General features: G+C 41.8%; 1 protein-coding gene across 4 annotated transcripts in view; it reads right to left on the bottom strand.

The window, feature by feature from the left end:
• Positions 1-26,906, bottom strand: part of ccdc40 (coiled-coil domain containing 40) — a 68,141-nt gene that overhangs the window by 20,410 nt on the left and 20,825 nt on the right. For all 4 annotated transcript variants that reach the window (XM_055653948.1, XM_055653950.1, XM_055653952.1 and 1 more), the window contains 11 exons: positions 24,402-24,485; positions 19,887-20,106; positions 17,239-17,396; positions 12,146-12,268; positions 8,012-8,133; positions 6,138-6,381; positions 5,213-5,395; positions 4,162-4,407; positions 2,573-2,786; positions 1,292-1,461; positions 635-726 (listed from right to left, as the gene is read on the bottom strand). In XM_055653948.1, coding sequence (XP_055509923.1) covers positions 635-726; positions 1,292-1,461; positions 2,573-2,786; positions 4,162-4,407; positions 5,213-5,395; positions 6,138-6,381; positions 8,012-8,133; positions 12,146-12,268; positions 17,239-17,396; positions 19,887-20,106; positions 24,402-24,485 — 1,856 coding nt within the window. The remainder of the gene's footprint in view (positions 1-634; positions 727-1,291; positions 1,462-2,572; positions 2,787-4,161; positions 4,408-5,212; positions 5,396-6,137; positions 6,382-8,011; positions 8,134-12,145; positions 12,269-17,238; positions 17,397-19,886; positions 20,107-24,401; positions 24,486-26,906) is intronic.

Raw genomic sequence — 26,906 nt, 5'->3', positions numbered from 1 at the left:
ACTCTGAAGTAAGTTTCTAACCCCAGCACAAAGACTGTTCACAGCTATCTGTGCAACCGCAGCCTCGGCCCAACTGCTGACGACATTTTCCTTTCTCCAACATTCACCAAAACAGTCTCCAATATTCCACTTTCTGCAAGCTAATCATCCAGTGTCCAGTCAGGATTGTTTTTTTTTTAAAACACTGCTCGCACTCTAACCCTTACCAAGTATGGTTCGTTTGTCACCCAATCCTTGCTCACCTATATTTATTCACTGGCAACCAACATTTCAATTTCTATTTTATCAATGATTTGTTCTTATATCCAAGATTTGCCTCTGTAACTTTCTCCAGACAGACTGATATCAATTAAAGATTTGCTTTCCTGTAATTCCAGATTTTGAACTATTCTCTTAATCCAACAGCTAGCCAGATGGCTCAAGCACTGGAATTCTCTCCCAGAAACAATGTTTTTTTAACCCCTTTAAGATTCTCCTTGAAACTTAACTCTGATTGGAATTTCAATCTCTTCCTTTATCTTCTTACCTAGCTGAAAAACACATTGGAATGTTGTTTAAACCATTCAAGAATCATATTATTGAATTATTGATTGCCAATCCAAAATCAGAGCCACATACAGTAATAGTTACTCACTCTGCTTCCACAAGACTGTTAAGCTGTCGCTCTTTCTCCTCTTTCAGCTGGTCCAGATACTGTTGTTTTGCAATAGATTGTCGCTCTGCATCCTGAATGATAATAAATAGCGTTTAGTTTGAAATTTTAAGTTAATTTCATCTAACGTCTAATTTATTCATGTTCTTGTTTCTTCAAGTAGATATTCCTTGGATTCATCTCGGCCTATAAAACTGAACTAAATTATTCTTGCCGGAGTAACTATTTTAAAATTGTAATTCACTCTTGAAGTCTTTTTTTAAATCTTTTTCACAGCTGCTATTGGATTTTATGATGGAAAATATTATAAATCGGCACAGTGGGGCAGCAGTAGAGTTGCTGCCTTACAGCACCAGAGACCTGGGTTCAATCCTGACCTCGGGTGTTGTACGTTCTCCCTTTGACTGTGGGTTTCCTCTGGATGCTCTGGTTTCCTCCCATATTTCAAAGGCAAGCAGGTTTGTAGGTTAATTGGCTTTTGTAAATTGTCCCTATTGTAGGATAGAACTAGTGTGTGAGTGATCATTGGTTGGCGCAGATTTGATGGAGCGATGGAGTTTCCATGCTGTATCTCTAAAACTAAAAAACTAAAACTATTTGTTAGCCTGGTATTCAATTATGTATTCTGCTTCAACTAACCTTCAATGATTTTACAAATTCGTTTTCCATGAATACATTCATATTCTCAAGTACATCCTTTAGGGAACTGTTCTTTGTTAAAAGTGTGTTGAGCTTCACCATATCATTGGACAGAACCCCTAGGTGACGTTCAATGTCCTTCCTTGCATTTAGTCCCTGTTGTATCATATCTAGATGGCAAAAAAAGATTGATATTGTCACATGCAATGAATTATAGCAAAAAACAGTTTTGTGTGCTGTCCTGTCAAATCACTGGTACATTTAAGCCATATACTGGAAAATACTGGATTTATTATATCAGGCTACATTGACAAAGTGGAAGAAAGTTTGTTGTGAAAGTTGAAGAATGGACAGAGTATTGTGTCATGGAATGTGGTTGAGATGGATAAATAAAAGATGGTAATTCTGATCTCTGGAGTGGTGTGTGGCTTGGTTCTTTTCTTGTATGGCTGCTGAAACCAAATTTCATTTGAACCTCATGTGAGGTTCAAACGACAAATAAAAGGTATTGTATTGTATTGTAGGTTTATTTGGGTAGCTTCCATTGAAGCAGCTGCATTGAAACCTATACTCCTTTGCTTAGCTTACAGAATTACTAAGTACAACATTGATATTTATTCACACCACATTCCTCTTCATCCCAATTTTTCTTTCATCTTCTGAAATCAATCGTTCATGCATTTTTTGACCACGTTGCCATTTGGCCAGATGTGCAAATACAAGAATGAAAGCAAAATAATTAAAACCTGAGATATAGTTCAAAATTTGTCTCGAGCAAGAATCTAATTTCACATGGAGAGTCATTTATCCTGTGGTTCACATCAGACATTCTGTCACCTTATCTGGACACTGATATTTTGGGGCCCTTCATTAAGATATGTATTCTGTGAATTATAATCCAGAGGTATCCAGGGATCTAACATTCATTTTAATCTTCATATTGTGCATTGTACTTGTGAATATAACTCCCTTGGTATGGGAAGCCAGCTGCAGCAGCAATCTCCGTCACATGTTTTTGTGTTATTCCATTCCCAAGGCATGACTAATAGACAAAATGTTGAAGTGGGCTGAGAGATATTGAGATTAAATGTCTAAGTATTTGGTTTTTATCACATTTAGAACAAATCACTGCCAAATTCTCTTGTTAGCATGGACAAAGCAAAATCTGAACGGAACATTTATACAGTAAATTATGTATATTCCAAAGGCGGCACAGACAAAGATATTTTGAGTATTGAACATCAAGGTAAAATCCGATTACTCAGGTTGCCCTCGGCTTACTTTCAGTGCGGATTTTCTTTTGTTCAAGAATAGTGACTTGCTTCCTCTGCAGTTCCACGTTGGCCATTTGCTGTTCCCTTTCTTGGGTCAGCATGACCAGCTCGTGCTGTTGTCGAAGCCAAAATTGTTGCAGTGATTCAATTTCTTTGTTATGTTCCTCAATCTTTATCGTCAAGGTTTTGATTCTAAGTTCCTGAGGGCTCATTTCATGTCCCTGAAGACCAAGGACGAACAAGCAGTGAATTAATAGTTCATTTCCTTCCCCCATGTACTAATTTGAAATTATACATGGGTCAGCTTGCAATAGAGCATTCGAACTTACATACAAGCTATAAACATTATTTGTGCAAATTGGCCTCAGTAGTCCTGGAATGTTTTCATAGTTAAATTTCTAACATCTAAATCAGGCAGAACCTATTTTTTTACCTAAGAAAATCCACTTTAATCCAAATTTTCATTTTCCTTTGTGGCTCATAGGTTTTAAATGCTTTGGACAAACCCTTAGTGAGGAAAAATTGATGTTTTGTCAGTTAATGTCATTCTGATGGGCATTTGGAAAGGTATTTTTACATTGTGACAAAGGTACACACCTATTTGCCATTATAGAGCTGAATATAAGAATCTATATTAAATATTACAGTGTTCAAAAAAGGCCGAGTACATATACACACTCATCCATTTATCTACCATCCTCCAAATTTGCTTCTCTGATATCTATTGCAACTGGTGATCAGTTCCCATATAATCCACACTCACTAGCCTTGCTTGACACCATATTTGGATATTTGGACAGGAGATGGTCTCAACGTCACTGAAAAATCCATTCATGTCATATCCTGTCCTCTTCATTGATAATATGATCTTTCGGTTATGAATATGTACATTCTCCTGTATGCTTTTCAACATGGATTACCTATATCTGGCACTCTGAAGTTACTCTGTAAAATCCATTAAATATACGAGCAGGATAAGCAAACATATCAAACTCAAGTGGAAGCTCTACCATTTACTGCCCAGCTCCAAACTCCCACAATGAAACGCTCGATTCCAAGCACCATCACAGTAAGTTGATTAAAGGTAAAGATTCAAAGGCATTCTTGAAGCCTCCTTGAGGAAATGCTAAATCCCTATCAATTCATAGGCATCTCGGTCTCATGGACAACTAAAGAATAAACCATTTGAGATGACAGTAAGAACTATGAGTCATGTATCCAGAACAAAAAGTTCAGATAAAATATCAGGAGGAGTGCACCATCACCAAACCATCCATTCACCATTTGTTTAAAGTAACTCCTGCTCCACCTATAAATAAGTCTACACTGTATTTAACGGTCACCTCAAAACCCAGTGGAGTGGAAACAGGTTCTTGAGGAACTGCCTCAGAAGAGAATTTTTTTTTAAACTCTTATTTAGATTTCACATTTGTATGTCATATATACCTCGACTCAATGTTTGTAGAGCAGAACAGGTATTTCCATAATTTTTTACTTTCATGCAAAAATTATATAGAGCCATTTACTTGCAAAGTTATCCATTAATTATTATACTATCCATTATATTGACAAATTACATAGATTTTTTTAACTTACTCCCATATCTGCTATCAACTGTACAATCTTCTTGTTCTGCATGTTGAGAACCGACTGTTTGTTTTGAATGACAAGCATTCTTTTTGCAATCTCTTTTACACTATTTGAGATAATGTTATTTTTCTCATTCAATTCATTGTTCTGGTCATCCCGAGATTTCTCCAGTATGCTCAGTTCCACCTTTCTGTCATTTATGTCCAGCATTACCTGAGCATAATCATTTTCTAAGTTTGCATAATCAATTTCCTGTAAAGCAGACAAGAAATATTTTAATAGTTCATTGATAACAATTAAATAGATCAAACAAAAATCATATATTTGCCTTATTAATTGGAAGTTAAAGTATTTGCTAAAGTTATTATATTCCATTTTTCTGCAAGTGTCAAGGAGAGGATGAACTGTGTTGAACTGTGGATATGTTTGTAAGTTCCTTTAACATGTATTAGTTAAGGAAAGTCAAAATATGCAGGATGAATGGCTAATATTACAAGATCCACTGTTATGTTAAAGTATACAATGTACACTGGGACTCATGTTTTCTCCTTTCGAATGTGAGCTTACAGCTGATAACGTTGATTAATTAAGAGGCTATTATGTACTAAAGTTAGTGTTGTGAGCAGTACAGTGAATACATACATACAGCATAGGCAGTACAGCACAGGCTCTTTGGCCCTCAATGTCCATGCCAAACACGATGCCGAGTTAAACTAATCTTCTCTGCCTGCAGGTGATCCATATCCCTTCATTCCTTGCATATCCATATGCCTATCTAAAGATCTCTTCAATGCCACTATCGTATCTGTTCGATATCATATCGGTTTGATATCTTATTGTAAGTGATAGTGCTGTATTAATCCAGACCCTGTCCTTTGTTAGTTAACCAATTCTTTATCGAAGTTAATATATTTGCCCTAATAGTATGTACTCTTATATTGTGCATTAAAACTTATCATGAGGAAATATTTGAAGAGTTTTTGGTTTTTTGGAATTCAAAGTTGGAAAAGTTGAACAAAGTAGCATTATAAATATTTATGAACATTAGTATACATACCTGTTGACGTTTTTGGATTCGAAACTTGTTTGCCATTTTTTTCAAGTAATTGTGTTCCTGATTCATGGTTAATTTACTCTGCAATTTTGCCATAATCTTGTCTTCTAGTTCCACCTTTGTTGCATATTCCCTTTCTGCTTGTATTCGCAGAACATTCACATCATTTTGGTGCATGTTCTGGTCCTAAGTAGGAAATATGAGACAAACTATAAATTTTAATTAAAAAAATTCATGACAATTATGATGAGATTAAAGCAACATTTTAATTCCAGTCTTCATTTTTAATTTGTAGGACCATTTATCAATTACGTTTTAGTCGCTTTAGTTCCATATCAAAATTGAAAACATTCACAAAAAGTAGATTTATTATTCCACTTTAAACTAATTAACATATTTCACATTCTTAAATAGGAAACCTAATCCCAATCTTAGTGAATGTTCGATCCAATTCAACCAGGATTATTTGGAGCCAATGGCTAATCGGTCTTTCATGAGAAGTGAGTCAATAATTTTAATATTAATTTGGCTGTGTGCCTCAGATTTAAAAATACATTTCAAATTCAAGGCAACAATATTTTAGTATCCGAGAACATGAGACATCAACCACCTGAGAAAAGTAACTTGAGTTTTCATGCCAGCATTGCATTCTGTTCTTTGGATAGTCAAATGATATACTTAGAACCCAATTTTCCTGGAACCAAAGATAGACAAAAAATGCTGGACAGACAGCATCTCTGGAGATATTGGAATGGGTGACGTTTCGGGTTGAGACCGTTCTTTTAGGTATGTCTACTTTCCTGGAACCAAGTTCATGTTAGGATTTTATAACTGGAATCCAGCAAATACATGGAGGTAACTAGATATCTATTGGTTTCTATTATTAATATTAAACTATTTATTGTATTCAAGATGACAATGCTCTTACTAATGTGGCTTTGTTGAACAAACGTTCTGTCTCCTGCAGTGTCCGAGTGTAGGTGGTATATTCCTGCTTTAAACCTTCCTGTTTCGCCAGATTCTGCATAATCAGTTTCTGGGTCATATTAACGTCATTCAACAATCTGTTCAGACCAACAGTGAGAGCCTCATTCCGTTCCTCTTGCTTCACGATAAATTTTTTATAGGCCTGTATTTCAGTCCTCAGTGTTTCTACCTGTTGCTTTGCCTGTCTGGATGAAAACAGCAAAAACATTAGAAACAATCATGAAATGTAGCATAGAAAAAAAAGCTATAAAATAATGCTTAAGGTTTTGCGAAATTACAAGCCGAGACTGACAAATGTCAGGTTTTCAAAGATTACAAAGGCTTTAGCTTGAATATCAACAATTGATACAACACACATATTGCATGTTATGAGTTGTATTAAGAAAATGTACTTGGAATATATAAATTCCAATAAATGGTAGGCGGCGCGACTCTGGTCAGCAGCGGCCTCTGCAGCCTGTCCGCGTTTTTATTATTTTTTGTCTGTGTTTTTATGTAGTTTTTGTTATTTTTGTTGTTGTGTGTGTGTGTGGGGGGGGGGGGGGGGGGTGGGGGGGAGGGGGGGGGAAACTTTTGAATCTCTCCCTGCACTGGAGACCCGACCTTTTCTCATCGGGTCTCAGTTGTCGTTGGGGCCGCAACGAGGAACGGCCTCCAACAGGAAGAAGCCGGGGACTCTGGTGCTACGACTCACCGTTGCCGTCGCGGAGCTGGCCGAGACCGGAGCGGGTGGAGCGGTGGAGGAGCGCTGCCGCTGCCGCTGCTGCTGCTGATGCGGAGGCTGCTACTGCGGGTCTGCGGACGGCGGCACCGGGAGCCCGCGGATCCCTGGAGGGAGACCGCTTTTCGGGGCTCCTGCAACGGCGACTTCTCCCGCCCGAGTTGCGGGGTTGAAGAGCTCCTGGAGCGGGGCCTAACACCACTGCCCCGCGCGGCTTGGAATGGCCGCGGGACTCTGCGAGCGCACACCGGGGTCTTTAACACCAAGACCCGGTGTGCGACCTCGCACCACCCGGCGTGGCTTTAATGGCCGCGGGACAATCGCCATCGCCAGCCGGGGGCTTTGACTTTGATTCTGACATCGTGGGGGGGGGGGGGGGGCGGGGGGGGGGGGGGGGGGGGGGGGAGGGGGGGGGGGGGGGGGGGGGTGGGGGGGGGGCGGGACAATCGCCATCGCCAGCCGGGGGCTTTGACTTTGACTCTGACATCGGGGGGGAGTGAGTGCAGTGGAGAGATAAGTTTTTTTGGCCTTCCATCACAGCTATGTGATGGATGTTTATGTAAAATGTAATTATGTTGTGTCTGGGGTCTATTTGTGTGTAATGTATGGCTGCAGAAACGGCATTTCATTTGGACCTCCAGGGGTCCAAATGACAATTAAATAGACTATTGACTATTGATTCCATGATAGAAGAAGTACATCGGAAAATTCTCACCTTTTGAAGAAACAAAAATCATTTAATGAACGTGAATCTATAAATACCTTTTTATGAAGCTACAGTAACCAAATGATATATATCAGTGTAATTTTGTATCTACTTGTTAGAATAAATCTTTCTTCTCTCTTACTATCCGAGTAGCGCCTGGAGACTAAAACAAATATGCAGTCTGAAAACAAGCCATGCAGCTAATGTCTAATGTCTGCAAACAAGGGTAATAACAATAATTGTAAATTGTATTGTTTTCAATCAGTTTTTTAACAGAGAAATCTAATATTGGCTGAGAGGTGTGCCAAACACAATAACTCAAAGTAAAATATGTCAAATTGATAACATTTTCTGGACTGTTATCACTGCAATTAGATGCCATTCATACCTGACAGCTTCCTGCATTGCAGCATAGACCGCATCACGTCGCTGCATTCCAATTAGACTACTCTTCCATTGCTCAAATAATTGCTTCTTCTCAAGGTTAATTGCCACAATTTCTGTGCTGGCCTAGGAAATTATTTGACAGATTTAATAAGGAGAATAATGGTGTAATTAAACATGAAAAAAAAAGTAAAAGAACACTTAGATTTTAGATGGGACTATGCCAGTATTTCCTAACATTAAAATTACTGTCAGTCAGAATATACAAAATATTAGCAAATGTAGGCCATTTGGTCCCTGGAGCCTGTTTTGTCACTTAGTAAGATTATGGCTAATACGATACCCAAGTGCCATTTTCCTGTGCAATTTCCATATCCTAAATATCTAAAAATTTAATCAAGCTATTTCTTGATCACTCCCAATTAGCTGGGCTCCACAGTGATATTAGGTAGAGAATTCCAAAGATTTACAAACCTCCGGATTAACACATTTCTTCTCATCTCTAGTCGCAATATAATCATATATGATCATAACAGAAAAAGACTGCACACATGCATCTTAAACCTTAAAAAAAAAAACTGGATTCAGAGTATTTTAAAACTAATTTAAGAATATTTTGAACCAAAAGCAGTTTGAAATCAAGGTGAATGAAACAAAATAAAAAATGTTAGTCAGAGGGTGGGACAATAGAAACAAGGCCTTTGTCCCACCACATCCACGCTGACCTTATTCCCCATCTACACTAATGCCATTTACCTGCCTTAGGACCATATCCTACTATGCCTTGCCTATCAAAATGCTGTCTAAAGGCCTCTTAAACGTTATTATATTTGATTCCACCCAGGATCTGATCTGGCAGCACATTCTAGGTATCACCCACTCCTAAATGAAACCTTGCACCTCAGATCCCCTTTTAAACTCCTTCCTACCACCTTAAACTTATGGCCTCTCCTTTTGGATACATCTACCATGGAAAATAAATTGAGACAATCTGCCCTTTCTCTGGTTGTTATAATCTTATATGGATTTAACAGGTCATTCTACAGTTCCTTCGCTCCAGTCATCCTTCAGCTTCCTATGCTCCAGGGAACACCTATCTATTTTCTCCAGAGATGTTGCCTGACCTGCTGATTTAATCCAGGATTTTGTGTCTATCTTTGGTATAAACCAGCATCTGCAATTTCTTTTAATACAGATGTAGTCCTTTTTCATTCTCTTTCATAGAAACATAGAAATTAGGTGCAGGAGTAGGCCATTCGGCCCTTCGAGCCTGCACCGCCATTCAATATGATCATGGCTGATCATCCAACTCAGTATCCCGTACCTGCCTTCTCTCCATACCCCTGATCCCCTTAGCCACAAGGGCCACATCTAACTCCCTCTTAAATATAGCCAATGAAGTGGCCTCAACTACCCTCTGTGGCAGAGAGTTCCAGAGATTCACCACTCTCTGTGTGAAAAAAGTTCTTCTCATCTCGGTTTTAAAGGATTTCCCCTTTATCCTTAAGCTGTGACCCCTTGTCCTGGACTTCCCTAACATCGGGAACAATCTTCCTGCATCTAGCCTGTCCAACCCCTTAAGAATTTTGTAAGTTTCTATAAGATCCCCTCTCAATCTTCTAAATTCTAGAGCGTATAAACCAAGTCTATCCAGTCTTTCTTCATAAGACAGTCCTGACATCCCAGGAATCAGTCTGGTGAACCGTCTCTGCACTCCCTCTATGGCAATAATGTCCTTCCTCAGATTTGGAGACCAAAACTGTACGCAATACTCCAGGTGTGGTCTCACCAAGACCCTGTACAACTGCAGTAGAACCTCTCTGCTCCTATACTCAAATCCTTTTGCAATGAAAGCTAACATACCATTCGCTTTCTTTACTGCCTGCTGCACCTGCATGCCTACCTTCAATGACTGGTGTACCATGACACCCAGGTCTCGCTGCATCTCCCCCTTTCCCAATCGGCCACCATTTAGATAATAGTCTGCTTTCCTGTTTTTGCCACCAAAATGGATAACCTCACATTTATCCACATTATACTGCATCTGCCAAACATTTTCCCACTCACCCAGCCTATCCAAGTCACCCTGCAGTCTCCTAGCATCCTCCTCACAGCTAACACTGCCCCCCAGCTTAGTGTCATCCGCAAACTTGGAGATATTGCCTTCAATTCCCTCATCCAGATCATTAATCCCACTCCCCTTCCTGCTGGACATATACAAGAAGAGATGTATCAACAGAGCCATCTCCATCATCAAAGACCCTTACCACCCATCGCATGACATTTTCTCCATCCTCCCATCTGGGAAGAGGTACAGGAGCATTAGCTGCAAAACCAGCAGGATGCTCCTCAGCTTCTTCCCACAGGCTATAAGACTGTTAAATGGACTTTGCCCCCTGCCAAGTATCGCGCACAAACCCCCACACTGCAGCAGAGCCACTGTTGTGCCGCTGCCGGTCGGAACGGCTGTTGAATGTTTAGTAGAGTGTTAAATTTGTTTCATGACATGTATTTTTTAATTTTAATTCCTATTTATTTTTTAATGCAAACTGAATGGACACTGGTTGAGCAACGTTTTTTTGTTTCCTCTGGGTATGTGAATACTCAGGAAATGACAATAAAGATTTACAATTACAATTTACAATTACAATTAATATATATTGTAAATAGCTGGGGTCCCAGTACTGAGCCTTGGGGTACCCCACTAGTCACTGCCTGCCATTGTGAAAAGGACCCGTTTACTCCTACTCTTTGCTTCCTGTTTGCCAGCCAGTTCTCTATCCACATCAATACTGAACCCCCAATGCCTTGTGCTTTAAGTTTGTATACTAATCTCTTATGTGGGACCTTGTCCAAAGCCTTCTTGAAGTCCAGATACACCACATCCACTGGTTCTCCCCTATCCACGCTACTAGTTACATCCTCGAAAAATTCTATAAGATTCGTCAGACATGATTTACCTTTCGTAAATCCATGCTGACTTTGTCCAATGATTTCACCACTTTCCAAATGTGCTGCTATCCCATCTTTAATAACTGACTCTAGCAGTTTCCCCACTACCGATGTTAGACTAACTGGTCTGTAATTCCCCATTTTCTCTCTCCCTCCCTTCTTAAAAAGTGGGGTTACGTTTGCTACCCGCCAATCTTCAGGAACTACTCCAGAATCTAAAGAGTTTTGAAAGATTATTACTAATGCATCCACTATTTCTGGAGCTACTTCCTTAAGTACTCTGGGATGCAGCCTATCTGGCCCTGGGGATTTATCGGCCTTTAATCCATTCAATTTACCCAACACCACTTCCCGGCTAACCTGGATTTCACTCAATTCCTCCAACTCCTTTGACCCGCGGTCCCCTGCTATTTCCGGCAAATTATTTATATCTTCCTTAGTGAAGACGGAACCAAAGTAGTTATTCTATTGGTCCGCCATATCCTTGTTCCCCATGATCAACTCCCCTGTTTCTGACTGCAAGGGACCTACATTTGTTTTAACTAATCTCTTTCTTTTCACATATCTATAAAAACTTTTGCAGTCAGTTTTTATGTTCCCTGCCAGTTTTCTTTCATAATCTATTTTTCCTTTCCTAATTAAGCCCTTTGTCCTCCTCTGCTGGTCTTTGAATTTCTCCCGGTAGGCGCTGCCCTGGCAGCAGCCTCTACCTACAGCTAATTTCTATCTTTTTTTTATATTTTTAGTTAGTTTTCTGTTTTAGGGGGCTTTAATGGGGGAGGGGGAGGGCAGGGTAAGGTACGCGACATCCATCCTCGCCCCCCACCTCGCGGCCTACCAGCTGGATCAGAGCGGCTTTGACCATACTATCAGCCTGGAGTTTCCCTTCGCCGTTTAGCTTGTATATCTACCATTCCAATCTGGAGGTTGCTTCTAGTCGGACAAGTGTCACTGATTCAAAATTTACTGATAAATTACCAAGGATTTCAGTAATGCAAAAATGACATTTAGAAACTTTTATAATTGAAAATTAATAAAAAATAATTCAGACATTTAGAATTAGTCCTTCTGAATACATCGCTGTCAAAAGTAACAAATTATTTTAAAATACAACAATGAAATACATACAGAGTAAAATAGGCAGAATCAAAGATAGTTACTGGTGCACTAAGGATTTTTATCTCACCTCTGCCACTGTATATTTTGCTGCTTTTGTTTCTTCTGCTTGCGCTAAGTACTGGGCATCATACATCGCAATTTGTTCTCGCAATGCATCCATTTGAGTTACCAAACGGTCTACAAACATGTCCTAGAACACAAATAATTTTCAGTATTTAACTACCCATCAATTTACCCTTTGAGGGCCTCTTGTCCCATCTCTGGTTCCAAAATTCGCTCATCAAACACCTCAAACCAACAAAACATGAGTTGAAGTATCCTCATTCCTGAAGAAGAAAACAACTGGGAGAAGCCATTATTATATAAGCTCTTGCTATTGAAGGACTTCATGTTAGTGCTCAAATCAAGTACACACTTTCTTCGGGTAGCTACCCATTGCCGTTGTAGATGGTCTGCAGCTGCTCAAGAAAGAAACACCAGAGCATCACCATGAACAGTCAGACAGCATTCGGAAGATGACAAGGATGAATTAACAGCCTTGTTACCATCAAACAGTGGATCTGAAAGTAAAATATATGAGCTCCTCTAAATGATTCATATATTTCATGTAAATAAATTATAACTGGTAAGCAATATTTGTGGTTGTATGGCACTACTGAATGCACAGGATAGCTCACACAGGCACAGACTGCAAAATAAGTATCATTTGCGCCATCATAGTGACAGGCAATGATCATCCGTACAAGAGATTGTCTACCACCAATCTGCTGGTAGTCACCATTGATCAGAAAAACCTTAAGAGCAGGTCAGACATTTGGGTATCCTTTGGTGACTGATGGACTTTCTGATACCCCAAGCCCTTTCCACCATTTGCAACAATTTGCAAGACACAAGCCAGAGGTGTGATGGAATATTTTGCTTGCCAGAATAAGTGCAATTCCAACAAAAAAACTCAAAAGGTTTCTCACCATCCATGGTAGCGATTTATAACAGTAAGGATTACTAAAATATTGATTTTTTTTTTATTGTGACACCTATTTTTGCACATCATAAATAGGTTACATCAATTTTCAGACACTTGCTCTTTGATGGGAACTTTTACTATATGCATTTTAACCAGAATCACCTTTCTCTATAATAGAGAACAATTATTGCATTCTCTACATCACTCCTTACTCTTGTGAAGTTGTTGCTGAGACAAGTCCATGAACATTGATGAAGGCATTCAGATCATGATGTGGTTGGGAGTTCCTGAATTTAGACCCAGCAATATATTTTCAAATCAGAGTGATGTGCGCCTTGGAAGGAAACCCACAAGTGGTTATGCTCCAATGTGCCTACTGTCCTTGTGCTTCTTTGTGTTTTGGGGAGGTGCTGTCAGAACCTAGAAATGTAACTGCAGTTAAGCAGGTAGAACCAAGTGCTATCACTGTGCAGTTGCACTTGGGTGGTAAGAATAAACGTTAGTGTGTAAGACAGGGTACCAATCAAATGGACAAAATACAGTAATAAAAAGAATGTCCCAGCAGGGAGCATTTAGTTCATAGTAGACCAAGTGCAGACCCGTTGGGTCTGTTCCCCCAACGTGCGGTTGTGCGGGGGGGGGGGGGGGGGGGAGGCGGCATGCAGCGTCACACACACTAACTAACCCCCCCCCCCCGCACTCACGCTAATTACCCCCCTTGATATTATATTAATATTATTAATTTGCTCCTTTTACCCCATATACACCCTATCTACTGACGCATAGCCCCCAACTTGCAATCACATCTAGAGAGGGGGTGGGGTGGGAGTAGAGAGTGAGGGCAGAGAGAGAAGGGGCAGAGACAGACACACAGAGAGAGGGGCAAGAGGGAGAGGGGGTGGAGAGGGAGAGAGAAGAGGGGGGTGGGAGGAGGGGGGAAAGGTGGGAGAGGAGGGGGAGAAGAGGGAGAGGGGGGTGAGGGTGAGAGGGGGGGAGAAGGGGGGGGAGAGGGGGGGAGGGAGAGGGGGGAGAGGGGGTGAGAGGGAGGGGGAGGAGAGGGAGGGGGGAGGTGAGAGGGGGGGTTTAGGGGAGGGAGGGTGGGGGAGGGGATGGAGGGGAGAGGGGAGAGAGGGGGGGAGGAGGGGAGGGGGGAGAGAAGAGAGAGGAGAGATGGGAGAGGGAAAGAGAGAGGAGGAGAAAGAGAAAGGAGAGAAAGAGGGAGGAGAGAGAGAGGAGGAGAGAGAGGGGGAGGGAGGAGAGGGGGGGAGGAGAGAGGGGGGAGAGCGAGAGGGGGGGAGGAGAGAGGAGGGAGGGGGAGGGGGGAGGGGAGGGGGGGAGAGAGGGGGGAGGAGAGAGAGGGGGGAGGGAGAGAGGGGGGAGCAGGGGGGGGGTAGGGGTGTGTGGAGGGGAGGGGGTTTAGGGGAGGAAGAGGGAGGGGGGGGGAGGGGATGGAGGGAGGGGGAGGGGGGGGGGAGAGGAGGGGGGGAGGGGGGAGGGGGAGGGGGAGGGGAGGGAGGGGGGGGAGAGGGGGAGGGGAGGAGAGGGGGGGGGGAGAGGGGGGAGAGGGGGGAGAAGGGGGGGGAGGAGAGGGGGGGGAGAGGAGAGGGGGGGGGGAGGGGAGGAGAGGGGAGGAGGGGGGGGGGGGGGGGGGGGGGGGGGGGGGGGGGAGGGGGGGGGGGGGGTGGAGGAGGAGAGGGGGGGAGGAGGGGGGGGGGGGGGGAGAGGGAGAGGGAGGGAGAGAGAGGGATGGAAAGGGGGGGGAGGAGAGGAGAGGAGAGGGGGGGAGGAGGAGGGGGGGGAGAGGAGAGGGGGGGAGAGGAGAGGGGGGGGAGAGGAGAGGGAGGGGGAGAGAGGAGAGGATAGGAGAGGGGAGGAGAGGAGGGGAGCAGGGGAGAGGGGAGGAGAAGAGTGGCGAGTAGAAGAAAGGAGAGGAGGGGGGAAGAGAGGGGGGGGGAGAGAGGAAGTATGACAGGAGAGGGGAGGGGGGGAGAGGGGAGGGGGGGAGGGGGGGGGGGGGGGGGGGGGGGGGAGGGGGAGGGGGGGAGGGGGGGGATTGAGGGAGGGGAGGGAGGTGGGGGGGGGGGGGGGGGGGGGGGGGAGGGGGGAGGGGAGGGGGGGGAGAGGAGAGGGGGGAGAGGAGAGGGGGGGGAGAGGAGAGGGGGGGAGAGGAGAGGGGGGGGGGGGGAGAGGAGGTGGAGAGGGGGGGAGAGGAGGGGGGGGGAGGAGAGGGGGGGGAGAGGAGAGGGGGGAGAGGGGGGGAGAGGAGAGGGGGAGGGGGGGAGAGAAGAGGAGAGGGAGAGGAGGGGAGAGGGGGGGGGGGGGAGAGGGGGGGGGGGGGAGGAGGGGGGGGGGGGGGAGAGGGAGGGGGGGGGGGGAGAGAGAGAGGGGGGGGGGAGAGGAGAGGGGGGGGAGGAGGGGGGGGGAGGAGGGGGGGGAGGAGGGGGTGGGGGGGGGGGGAGAGGGGGGGAGGGGGGGGGAGGGAGGGGGGGGGAGGGGGGGGGGGGGGGGGAGAGGAGGGGGGGGGGGAGAGGAGAGGGGGGGGAGGAGAGGGGGGGGGAGAACTTAAAAAACATTTTAGAACCAAAAAAGACACATTCTGCAAGCATTGTAGAAGCAAAAGAGACACTTTTTGCAAACATTTTAGAACCAATAAACACTATTTGCAAACATTTTAGAACCAATAAACACTTTTTGCAAACATTTTAGAACCAATAGACACATTCTGCAAGCGTTTTAGATCCACTAAGGGCACTTATATTTGAGTGGACATGTGTTCAGTGTTATTCACAGCTCAGAGAAATGTGACCCTCTGCCTTCCTCCATCTTGAAGAGACTGATTGGGGCACACCACTTCCTGGTTTTATAGTCCCTCCCTCCTGCCGCCAGCAGGGGCAGCAGAGAGAATGGGGAATTTTGTAAAATCATTAATATCTCTGTCAATTTTCATCGACGGGAAAAATCCTCGGCACACATATGGCAGAGGGGGGCTCTGAGCAAGGTGGCCATAAATGACGGCCGTAGGTGGCGGCGTTCTCTCGGAAATCGCAGCACAGATGGCCAAAACAGGTCAAGAACAGACTATTAGTAATATAGATATGATATTGTGTGATTTTACTGAATAAGTAATGTTGCAACGTTTTGATCCAATTTCCATGGGAATATCAAAAACATACCACAGTTGCTGATGTCATCACACACAAAATATGACATGGTAATGATGTAAGAGCCGGGATCCAAGTACAAAAAGTGCTCAGCCAAATTTCCAGTTGGGTGTCATCATTAAGAAACAACTGCAAGCACTTAAAATATATGTAATTAAATATATTTTTCATGCTTTACACACGCAACAATTACATATTTTGGCTAATTAGTTTCTAGTACAGTATATTGCTAAGGAGCAAGTAGAATGATTTATTAACATTTTCTTAAATTTCCTGTGGAAATCTAAAACTATAAAGTAACATTATAAAACTGATGCAAATAGAAACTGAAAAAAGGGACTGCCAATTTTCACAAGCTACTTGAATAAATTAGGTGGCAGGAAAATTGTATATTTTAATCTAGAAAGATATCACAAAACCTGTGTAAGAAAGAACTGCAGATGCTGGTAAAATCGAAGGTAGGCACAAAATGCTGGAGTAACTCAGCGGGTGAGGCAGCATCTATGGAGAGAAGGAATGGGCAAGACATCTGATACGTCGCCCATGTACTCTCTCCATAGATGTTGCATCACCCGCTGAGTCACTCCAGCATTTTGTGTCTATCACAAAACCTTGCTGCAATGTTGTATAAGGCCAATGAGAAATGAGAAAGTTGACACTTTATTCACATAATGCCAAGTACCTATTCAGAACAATGTCATGGGAAAAAGTTCTCCAGAGTTCTAGATTATCCAATTCTTTGTATTGTTACTTTGCTCCCACTCAGTAACATGTTTATTTGAAACATTGTTATGAATTAAGGTATATTTCTTATGAAGTCTTTTGGGATTGAGCATGATGTGCTTCTGCCCCAGCTTTGTGGGAGCAGAAATAGCCATTTAAACCAATATGCAAATTAGCAGATATTTAATGGGCAGATTGTGTGAGAGGAGGTGCATTCATTCCTCTGTTTGATGGGCCTCTGCATGCTCACAATTAAGGGAGCCAAGGTTCGCTTTGAGATAATTATAAAGATAAATTTGTGATCTGCTGTACCTGCTTCTGTTTCAGCTTTGTTGCCTGTAATTTTTCAGTCTCCAACTTTTCTGTGGCACGCTTCATCACCATAATGTCAGAAGACGTATCCTGTTGTAAGCTGTTCATGTAGAAATGCCGCAATGCAATATTTTCAACATCCGTTTGTAGTTGAGATACTATGACGAGATAATAAGATTAGATCAACATAATCTCACCAGTCTATGTCTAAAGGAGGCATATGTTTATCGAAAATGTTCTATTTGCTATTCACCAAGAGCACCAAGCATTGGTTTAATGGGTTGTAACAATTGTTAATATTTGGGGAAAAATAGTTTTTAAAAAATTGCAACAACATTTTTCAAACCTACATCCAAAAAAATAAACAAAGATTTATTCAAGCTGATGATCAGAAAGGAAATTGGGATATGCCATTAAAATAGAAACAGCAATTATTGAATTAATCAATTATTGAATTAAGTATTATTGTTCCAATATTTTGAATTTTTTAAATGTTTTACACTATAACAACTTGCAAAATGAGGAGATAAACGTGTCCCCTGTTGTGTGCATTAAACAAGCAATGTTCTAACATTTGTCTTTTTGATACCGTTTTACAAATTTGAGGTGTTACACAATTCACATGTACAACAGAGAACAGATTTCCATCTAATTGCCAGTGACCCATTTATAGCAAATTAAAATTAATGATATTGTGTTGACAAGATTGACACCTATTTTCCGGCTGATGAATTATCTATTAGCAAGAGGAATAACAGTTGATGAAATATTTTCATGAGTTAAAAACACATAAAAGGGTTTGGATGGATAACACAATGACTAAGTTCAGTGAGCTTTGCAACTTAGAATATCAAAAGATTTTTCTTTGTACAGCAATATTAAATATTTGCATCTATCCAATCCATCAAACAAATCGGACTCCATACATGTTGAATATTTAATATCTACAGAGGGTTTTACTTTGAAATGTTTACATTGAATTTTAAGAATATCCTAGAATTATCCCCATTTGTTTACATTAAACAGGAACACTTCTTTTACAATTACAAAAATCCATAAAATAGTTAATTTTGTTTAGCTGAATTCTGTGATTCTACACATCTGCATTACTTTTATTATAAACGATAAATAGGTTAGCCACATTATACACAAGAACATATGAAATAGAAGCAGAAGTAGGCAGCCCTTCTTGTCTGCTCCACGATTCAAGAAGATCACGTAATCTTGTTTTAACCTCAGTGATACTTTTCTGCAGAATCCATGTCCGTTGATTCATACTCTGAACAATCAGTCTGTGGTCCCCTGTACTGTTAAAATGAGGTCTAACAGAAGTTTGAGGAACAGCGTTTCATCTTCCATATGGGCGCACTGCAGCCTTCTGGACTTAATCTTGAATTTGACAACTTCAGGTCCCTTGATTTCTATCAGCATCTTTGGTAAGCATACAGGTACAGTAGGCAGTGAAGAAAGCTAATGGAATGTTGGTCTTCATAACAAGAGGAGTTGAGTATAGGAGCAAAGAGGTCCTTCTACAGTTGTACAGGGCCCTGGTGAGGCCACACCTGGAGTATAGTGTGCAGTTTTGGTCTCCAAATTTGAGGAAGAACATTCTTGCTATTGAGGGAGTGCAGCATAGTTTTACGAAGGGCAGAATGGCCTACACCTGCACCTATTGTCTATTGCTACATCTATAAATATTGGCTCAGCTTGTTTGTTGCTTTCTACCCCTATTTTTCATTTCCTTCTCTCGCAGTCGATGGCATGACCAGTCGAATCTGCCGGGCATGGTTCCTGCTCTGCATTTTGCAGTTCCTGCCATATTTAATCTATGTTCTTTCTTCTTTGATTTCATTCTCTAACTGCTCCTCGTTCACTCAATGACCAAATAACCCAATTTACAGTTTATCCCCATGGTCATCTTGGTTTTTTGCTGTCAAAGACACTCCTCTCCCCTATCTTCCCTGCAGCTGAACAAAAGGATTTTCTCATTTCTGGATGGATAGAACCAGGAGGGAAAAGTGGAGAACATGGAGGATGGGTTCAGAAGAGAGAATCAATACAATTGATTACCTCCATTGGCTTCAATTTAAATTTCAAACCCATGTTTAAACGCCATTGACCTATTGCTCTAGCCTTACAAATGTTCTGATGCTCTCCATCCTTCATTGCTCAAGTAACTACTGTCTTTGTTCTTTACAATACCTACTCTACACTTTCCTGCCTTTCTTGTTTAAGACCCTCATTAAAGTGTGGTTAAAGTACTTTGTTTTAGGTACCCACTTGATGAGTATTTTGACTTGACATTCACCTTTGACTGTTGTGCCAAACAGGTTTGTGTCAAAACTTTGGATTGTGTCCCGCTGTTTTATTGTTCGCTATTGAAGGGATCACTTTACTTAAAATTAAAGTGCTTATTTGATTCAGCTGCATACACAGAAGAGTTTGCCAAAATGTTCTAATTATTCATTCAATTTGGGTCCAACCCGACATTTGAGGGTCAATCCATCCTTATTTCTTTCTACATATCCAACAAAGACAACCTTATTTCAGTTGCTGGGTTTCATTCATTAATAATTTATTGACTTCAATCAGAGTTTTGTTTCAAATCACTAGCTGCAGCAAATAATTAAGTAAATCATTAAGCTTACCTTTTGAGCGCTCACTATTTGTTTTGGCTTGTTGCATTTGGTAAAGATTCTTTACACATGCTAAATCTTCCTCGACCTTTCTTCTTTTTGCTGCAGCCAATGAGCAACGGCTATCATATTTTTCAAGCTCCATTTGCATTTGTGCAAGAGATTGTTGTATGCCATAAAGAATCACTCCTGTGTCTTCGCGTTCAGTTGTTAGCTTTTTCATTCGCCATGACTTAAAGATAAAGTAATAAGCCAGTGAATACTGGCCATCCTCAATGTGACCCACCACACACACTCAAACACAATCACCATCCACACTGTGCTAACCCCAATGTTGAACTAACCTTTTGATGGCTGCTCAGCTGTCAAGACCCGAGTTCTATGATCTTGCCTTGAGCAGATCAAGTCTCTAAATAATGCAATGTAAACACAAAATGCTGGATCTGCTCATGCTGCCTGACATGCTCAGTATTTCCCACATTTTCTGTCCCCCATCTCCCACCCCTCCCTCCCACCGATTTGCAGCAACTCCAATGCTTAATCACCTGACTGCTTCTGGCAACTTGAATTGACAGCAGGCAGTTTCATTTCTATTAAAATTATCTGTTCATCAGTGATTTAAAAACAATTCAAATTGATTTATAAATAACAGTGAAAAATTAAGAATACATTTGTTTGTGTGAACAAATTAAAACCATAAATATTCAGATGCAAAAAAAAAAAGACTTTTCTGAACCGATGTTGGAGGTCTCTTTCAAATCACAGGAGTGATCACAAAAGAGCTCATTGTCGACTTCAGGAGGCACAGCACCGACTTAGTCCCCCTACACATTAACGGCGAGTGTGTGGAGAGGGTCAACACCTTCCGGTTTCTCGGCGTCCATATCGCGGCCGACATCTCCTGGACGGACAACACGACAGCGGTCATCAAGAAGGCTCAGCAGCGGCTGCACTTCCTGAGGGTCCTCAGGAAGCACAACCTGGACTCTAACCTGCTGCTGACCTTCTACCGCTCGTCCATCGAGAGCCTGCTGACATACTGCATTACAGCATGGTATGGCAGCTGCACCATGGAAGACAGGGAGAGGCTTCAGAGGGTAACCAGGACAGCGCAGAGGATCATTGGTTGCCCTCTCCCCTCCCTGATGGACATCTACACCTCCCGCTGCCTTAGCAGGGCAAAGAAGATCACCAAAGACAGCTCCCATCCTGCGTTTGGACTGTTCGACCTGCTGCCCTCTGGAAGGCGCTATAGGTGCATCAAATCCAGGACAAACCAGACTCAGGAATAGCTGCTTCCCGAGAATTATATCTACCATAAATTCAAATCCACACATGCACTGACTACACCGCCCAACAGGACTTCCATCTGTATATATGTATGTAGCGCCGTAGAATTTGTGCACCTATTCCCCCCCCCATCTCCCTTCTGTTTTGTTTTTCTGTTTCTTGTTTTTTGTGTAAAATTGTATGTATGCACTGAGTACGAGCAGCTTTCAGTTTCACTGTACATGTATAGTGACAATAAATGGCATATCTATATCTATCTGATGCTGAGTGGCTAGCATAAGGCTGAAGGGCTGGATATGAAAGTTAAATAAAACCCTTGAATTCATTATTTTGCAAGTCTGGTGACAGGCACTTTGCTGCTAGACAGGAGATCTCTATGAATATGCCAATAAACTGTCAGCATGAGTGTGTAGGAAGGAACTGTAGATGCTGTTTTACTGCAAAGATAGACACATAAAGCTGGTCAGGCAGCATCTCTGGACAAAAGGAATAGCTGATGTTTTGGGTCGAGACCCTTCTTCAGACCGAAGAAGGGTCTCGATCCAAAAGGTCACCTATTGCTTTTCTCCAGAGATGCTGCCTGACCCACTGAGTTACTTCAGCTTTTGGTGTCTATGTTAGCTGTCAGCATGAGCTGGCTCAATAGTTTGTTTCAAATCATCAAAATAAAGTTTTTGGAGAATTGATTACAATGCATTGTTCTATGTATCAAATGTCCTCCACCATGTACACACTCGAGTAATAAGAATAATGAACATTTAAGCCACAAATATGGGCCACAGCACATCAGCATGCAAAACACACCAGTGGAAGTTCAAAAATGTGACAGATTAGCAACAGTTAAAGACAGCCTTCACCTGAAACAGGAGATGGTTTGAACATGCAGCAAGTACCCCAGTCTGGTAGTAATTGGAGCTACTTTTGGAAATGTTTAAAGAATGGCACAATACGGTGGACAGTTGATTCGAAAGTTCTCCAATGCTGTAATAGAGTGGACCAGAATCTGGAAATAATGCAAGTTATCTTGTACCACCTGCAGGGCACGTTGAAACCCACCAAACACAGGCAGAAGGTATAAAAGGCCATGGTGGCAAATGGCAGGACAAACTCCAAGGATCTACTGTAGTTCATTGATATCTCAAGTGGTGATAGGTAACGGAAACAGCTGCACTGCCAGCCTCGAGCAAAATCTTTTTGCTACATCACATCACATACCAACATTATCAATTAATACTCACATCTAATGGTCACATGCTCTACCTCCTGCTCCAAAATCAGCAATGTTGAAAGGCTTTCTCACATTTATAAAAACCTGCACACTCTGCCAGCTACTGAATCTTGTTTCTCACATCACTCAAATAGTTTTGCACGACAGCCACTAAAAACTTCCCCTCGCTTGCAGTACTTGGATGGGTCACAAACAAAGGATGTAAAAGCAAACCTAAAGGTGGAATCCCCTTGCATTTGTAAACTCCAGAGTCATGGGATAGCATTTCTGAAGCGACAGTAATCACCAAGGATGAGAGTTCTAGTCCACTCTCCAACATTTCACCTTCCCCCCTTCCCCTTGTTCCTCCTTCCCTACAAAACAAATGAATAGATATACTTTTCCTTTTCCAGGACTAGAAAGGTGCAAAATCAGTTTAATAATTGGTTTCATAGATAACCAGAATTGTTAACTGCTCCTGGGAAATGTCAATAGCTCTCTTTCACAGGAAGAGAACATTCACCCTCCAATGCAAAACACAAGCTGCTGGAGGAATTTAGTGGGTCAGACAGGTCTGGGGAGGGAATGGACAGACAATGTTTTGGATCAGGATCCTTCTTCAGGCTAAATTAATAAAGACTCAATAAATTAAGCCTGAAGAAGGGTCTTAACCCGAAACGTCACCTGTCCATTCCCTCCCAGATCCTGCCTGACCCATTGAGCTCCTTCAGCACTTTATGTTTGGCTCACGGTCCCAGCATCTGCAATGTCTCATGCCTTCATGCACCCTCCTTTATTGCCACTCCAATGGTGCTCTGGCTAATGCATCAGCCAAGCAGCATGGAATCCTGCGACTAATGCCAATATGACTTTGCACTCAGCTGTGCCTTCAAGACACAGGGCTGAATGAGTTTATCCTACAAGACTGTCTGCAAATGCCTCCACTGTCTCCCACTAACTATGCTGCTTTACTGAAGAAGGATACTGTAGGTCACTCAGAGAATCTACGTGTTATTAGTTGACTTTAGTATGCAATAAAGCACAATTTAATTTATAAATTAAGGTTTATCTTGCAGTTACTTTTATTTTTATAATGGTGTGAGGAGGCTGTGAGGATTGATTATGAATTAGCTGTGGCTAGATTACTGGAGTTTTAGTCACTATTGTAGCATTTGGATGAATTATTCGTAAAGATCCCGGCAGAATAGTGCTTCGAGTTTGGTTTCCACCTACCTCTTCTGGCACACAAACACATTGCATACACCAAGCTTCCAACAATATGCTGTCATTACAACTGGCTCACAACTGAGCACATATTTCAAATGCATTTTGAACATTGAGCTGAGAACATCCAGCTCACATTATCTGTGCCAATCATGATGCCAATTTAAACTAATCTCATCTACCTGCACATAGTCTATGTCTGTCCATCACTGTCTATTTATGTGCATCCCTGTCTATTTATGTGCCAGTCTAAATGCATCCTAAATGTTGTGCACAAATATGCTCCCAGACAACTACCATTGTTCATGTTAAAAAAATTGTCTTACAAATCTTTTAACTTTCCTCCTCTCACCTAAAATCTAGGACCTCCAGTACATAGATAACCCTCGTTATCAGACCATAGGAGGGTGATTGGAGTCCGTTATTGCCGATTTGCTGCTATAACCGAGTAAGGGATTCGCTCCAACCATCTAGCGGCCCCCTCCATGAAACACCGAGTTATTTTTTAATACAAAGCTCTTTTTAACAGCTAAAAACTTATTTTTGTTACTGCAAGCTAAAAGTACTAAATGCTATTTGTTACATTGTTTTACAGAGTATCATTGCACGAGTGTCGATCGAATAATGTTTCAAACTTTTAAGTTCAGGTAAAGTGCTGTCAAGTTGAAACATCTGTAATCAAAAAATAAAATATAGCAATCAAGATACCCATTACTGCGATAGAAATTTATTAACATTGGACGGCTATAATTTACATTTTATATTATTTGGTTATATATAGGCAAGGACTATGCTACGCTACTTACCACTTCCCTCAGCTCCAGAGTTAACTTGTCCAACTGCTTTGAAAGATGGTTCTTCAGGGCTTCCTGAAAGCGCTTCATTAGAGGCTATATTATTAAAAGAGAGATTTATTTAAGGTTATTTACATATTCATTTTATTGAAATTAAAAGTAAAGGTAAAACAAATTATTTGTAAAAGTAATGCCAAATGCTGAGAATGGAACTATTTTCACATTTATAATGTAATGTTATAATAATAATAAATAATAATACATTTTATTTATGGGCGCCTTTCAAGAGTCTCAAGGACACCTTACAAAAATTTAGCAGGTAGAGGAAAAACATGTTAGGGGAATGAAATAAATAGTAGAGACATGACGAGTACACAAAGTAAATACAGAATTCAATACAAAACACAGTATGAGGCAAGTAATGCACAGATGAAAAGGGACGGCACGTGGGGCTAAGGATAGGCAGAGGTGAAGAGATGGGTCTTGAGGTGGGACTGGAAGATGGTGAGGGACACGGAATTGCGGATCAGTTATGTCTGTTGATGTGGCAAACCAAAGGTGTTCTCTTCACAGAACCAAAATGTGAGTGGATTTTACAGAAGTACACAGAATTGGTTATTATTACGGAACTATATGCACATGTGCACCCATTATTTCCAGATTAACGTTTTACACCATTGAATTGCTGGTTAAAGAAAACCAGAAATCTCCCCATGTTACATAACAAAGTAATGGTTTAAATTATGCACTGCACTACCTGCACTGACTGCTGAGACCATGTGCCCGAAATATCCTAACAGTCTTTAAAAGCTCCTCTTTGCCGAGGGCTTTTGAGGGGTTTTTAAATGCTTCTAACAGCCAGGAACATTTATAAATATTACAATCCATTAAATTTAAATAACTAAAGATGAAATGTAGTTGAACACCCCTTGATACAGTTTATTTAGTTTAGTTTAGTTTATTATTGTCACAGGTACCGTGAAAAGCTTTCTGTTGCATGTTATCCAGTCAAAGAAAAGACTATACATGATTACAATCAAGCCGTCCACACTGTGCAGACAAACAATAAAGGGTAATAACATTTAGTGCAAAATAAAGTCAGATTACAACATTTAAAAGAAATTTGGGTGGGTACATGGATACGAAAGGCTAAGAATAATAATCGGCCAAATGCAGACAAACGACAAGATCAGAGAGGCAGCTTGTTCCTCCTAGGCCCTGTTTCTGTGTTGCATAATTCCACGACTCTATAACAACTCTTTTTCCACAGGTTCAGTAATCCTTCTATACTTCAATCAATCCTGGGATGAAGATGAGCATTTGGGCCTTTTAAAAAGTATGCAGCTGTGTCCAAAGCCAGGAAGTCAGATACACTGCCATTCAACCTCTTGTCCACATCTGACTTCCATGTTTAGCCAAACAAATGTGAAAAGCTGGAATGCATCAAGCCATAAGAAGATGAAAACGGTTGGTTCCTCAGCTGTCCATTAGATTCATTTCATCCAATATTTTAAATGAACAATATATATATCAATACTAATCCACCTACTGAGGAAAATTTCATGATGTGGCGCCACCCGGTGGTTAGGCCACTTACTATGCGAACCCTCGGCAGTCGGGGGTAGGGTTACATGACTGGGTAATGGTGGGAAGGAGTTGTCACGAGGTTTAGGGGTGTGCCCTAGTATAAGTATTGAGTCCCGGGTCAGCCTTCTCCTATTCGCGTGTGTATTGTTCTCTTTACTTCTCCAATAAAGATCTCTTTGATTCACCACGCGTGGCTTGCTTATTCGCCCGCCATAATTATTTCACTTTCTTGGTTGAGGTGGTGGGAGGGGGAGTAACCAAAGATTTTGTGATTAATTTAATGTTTTAACATGAATCAATTATGTGATGATACTATTCTAGGCATTAGGTTTGTCTGTAATAATGAGGCCGCATTCATTAATTTTAATAAATTTGCGTCTCACATAAGGTGGTGATAGTTCCGTCAAGGAATTTGAAGCTCTCAACCATCTCCAGTTCATCATCATTCATGCAGACTCGGACATGTACTACATCCCGTTTCCTGAGAGCAATGATCGGTCCTTCATTTTTCTGACATTGAGGGAAAGGCTGTTGTCTTGACACCATCAAACTTGTAAATTAAGTTAAGGGGCTGTCCCACTTGGGCGATCTGATCCGCGAGTTCTGGCGAGTTTGCCCTTGACTCAAACTCGCAGCATGGTCGACACGAGGTCCTAGGAGGTCTTTGTAGCTCTCCTTCATGCTCGAGAGTAGTCCCCTTTTACTCGAGGCCTCAACTAGGTCGCGGCATAATTTTTAACGTTGAAAAATGTCCGCTAGTAAAAAAAGGTTGCCCTGGAAAAAAATCGATACTTTTTTTACTCGTAGGTTTAGTCGAATTAGGTCGTAGTAGGTCAGCATGTTATTCGTAGGTAATCGAGGGTAGGCAAAGGTAATCAAAGGTAGTCGTAGATAGTCTTCTACATAGTTGAAGGGAGGTTGAAGGAAATC

Source organism: Leucoraja erinacea, chromosome 23 (assembly GCF_028641065.1).
Source record: "Leucoraja erinacea ecotype New England chromosome 23, Leri_hhj_1, whole genome shotgun sequence".
Lineage (NCBI taxonomy): Eukaryota > Metazoa > Chordata > Chondrichthyes > Rajiformes > Rajidae > Leucoraja > Leucoraja erinaceus.
This window is presented reverse-complemented; position numbering and strand designations above follow the sequence as displayed.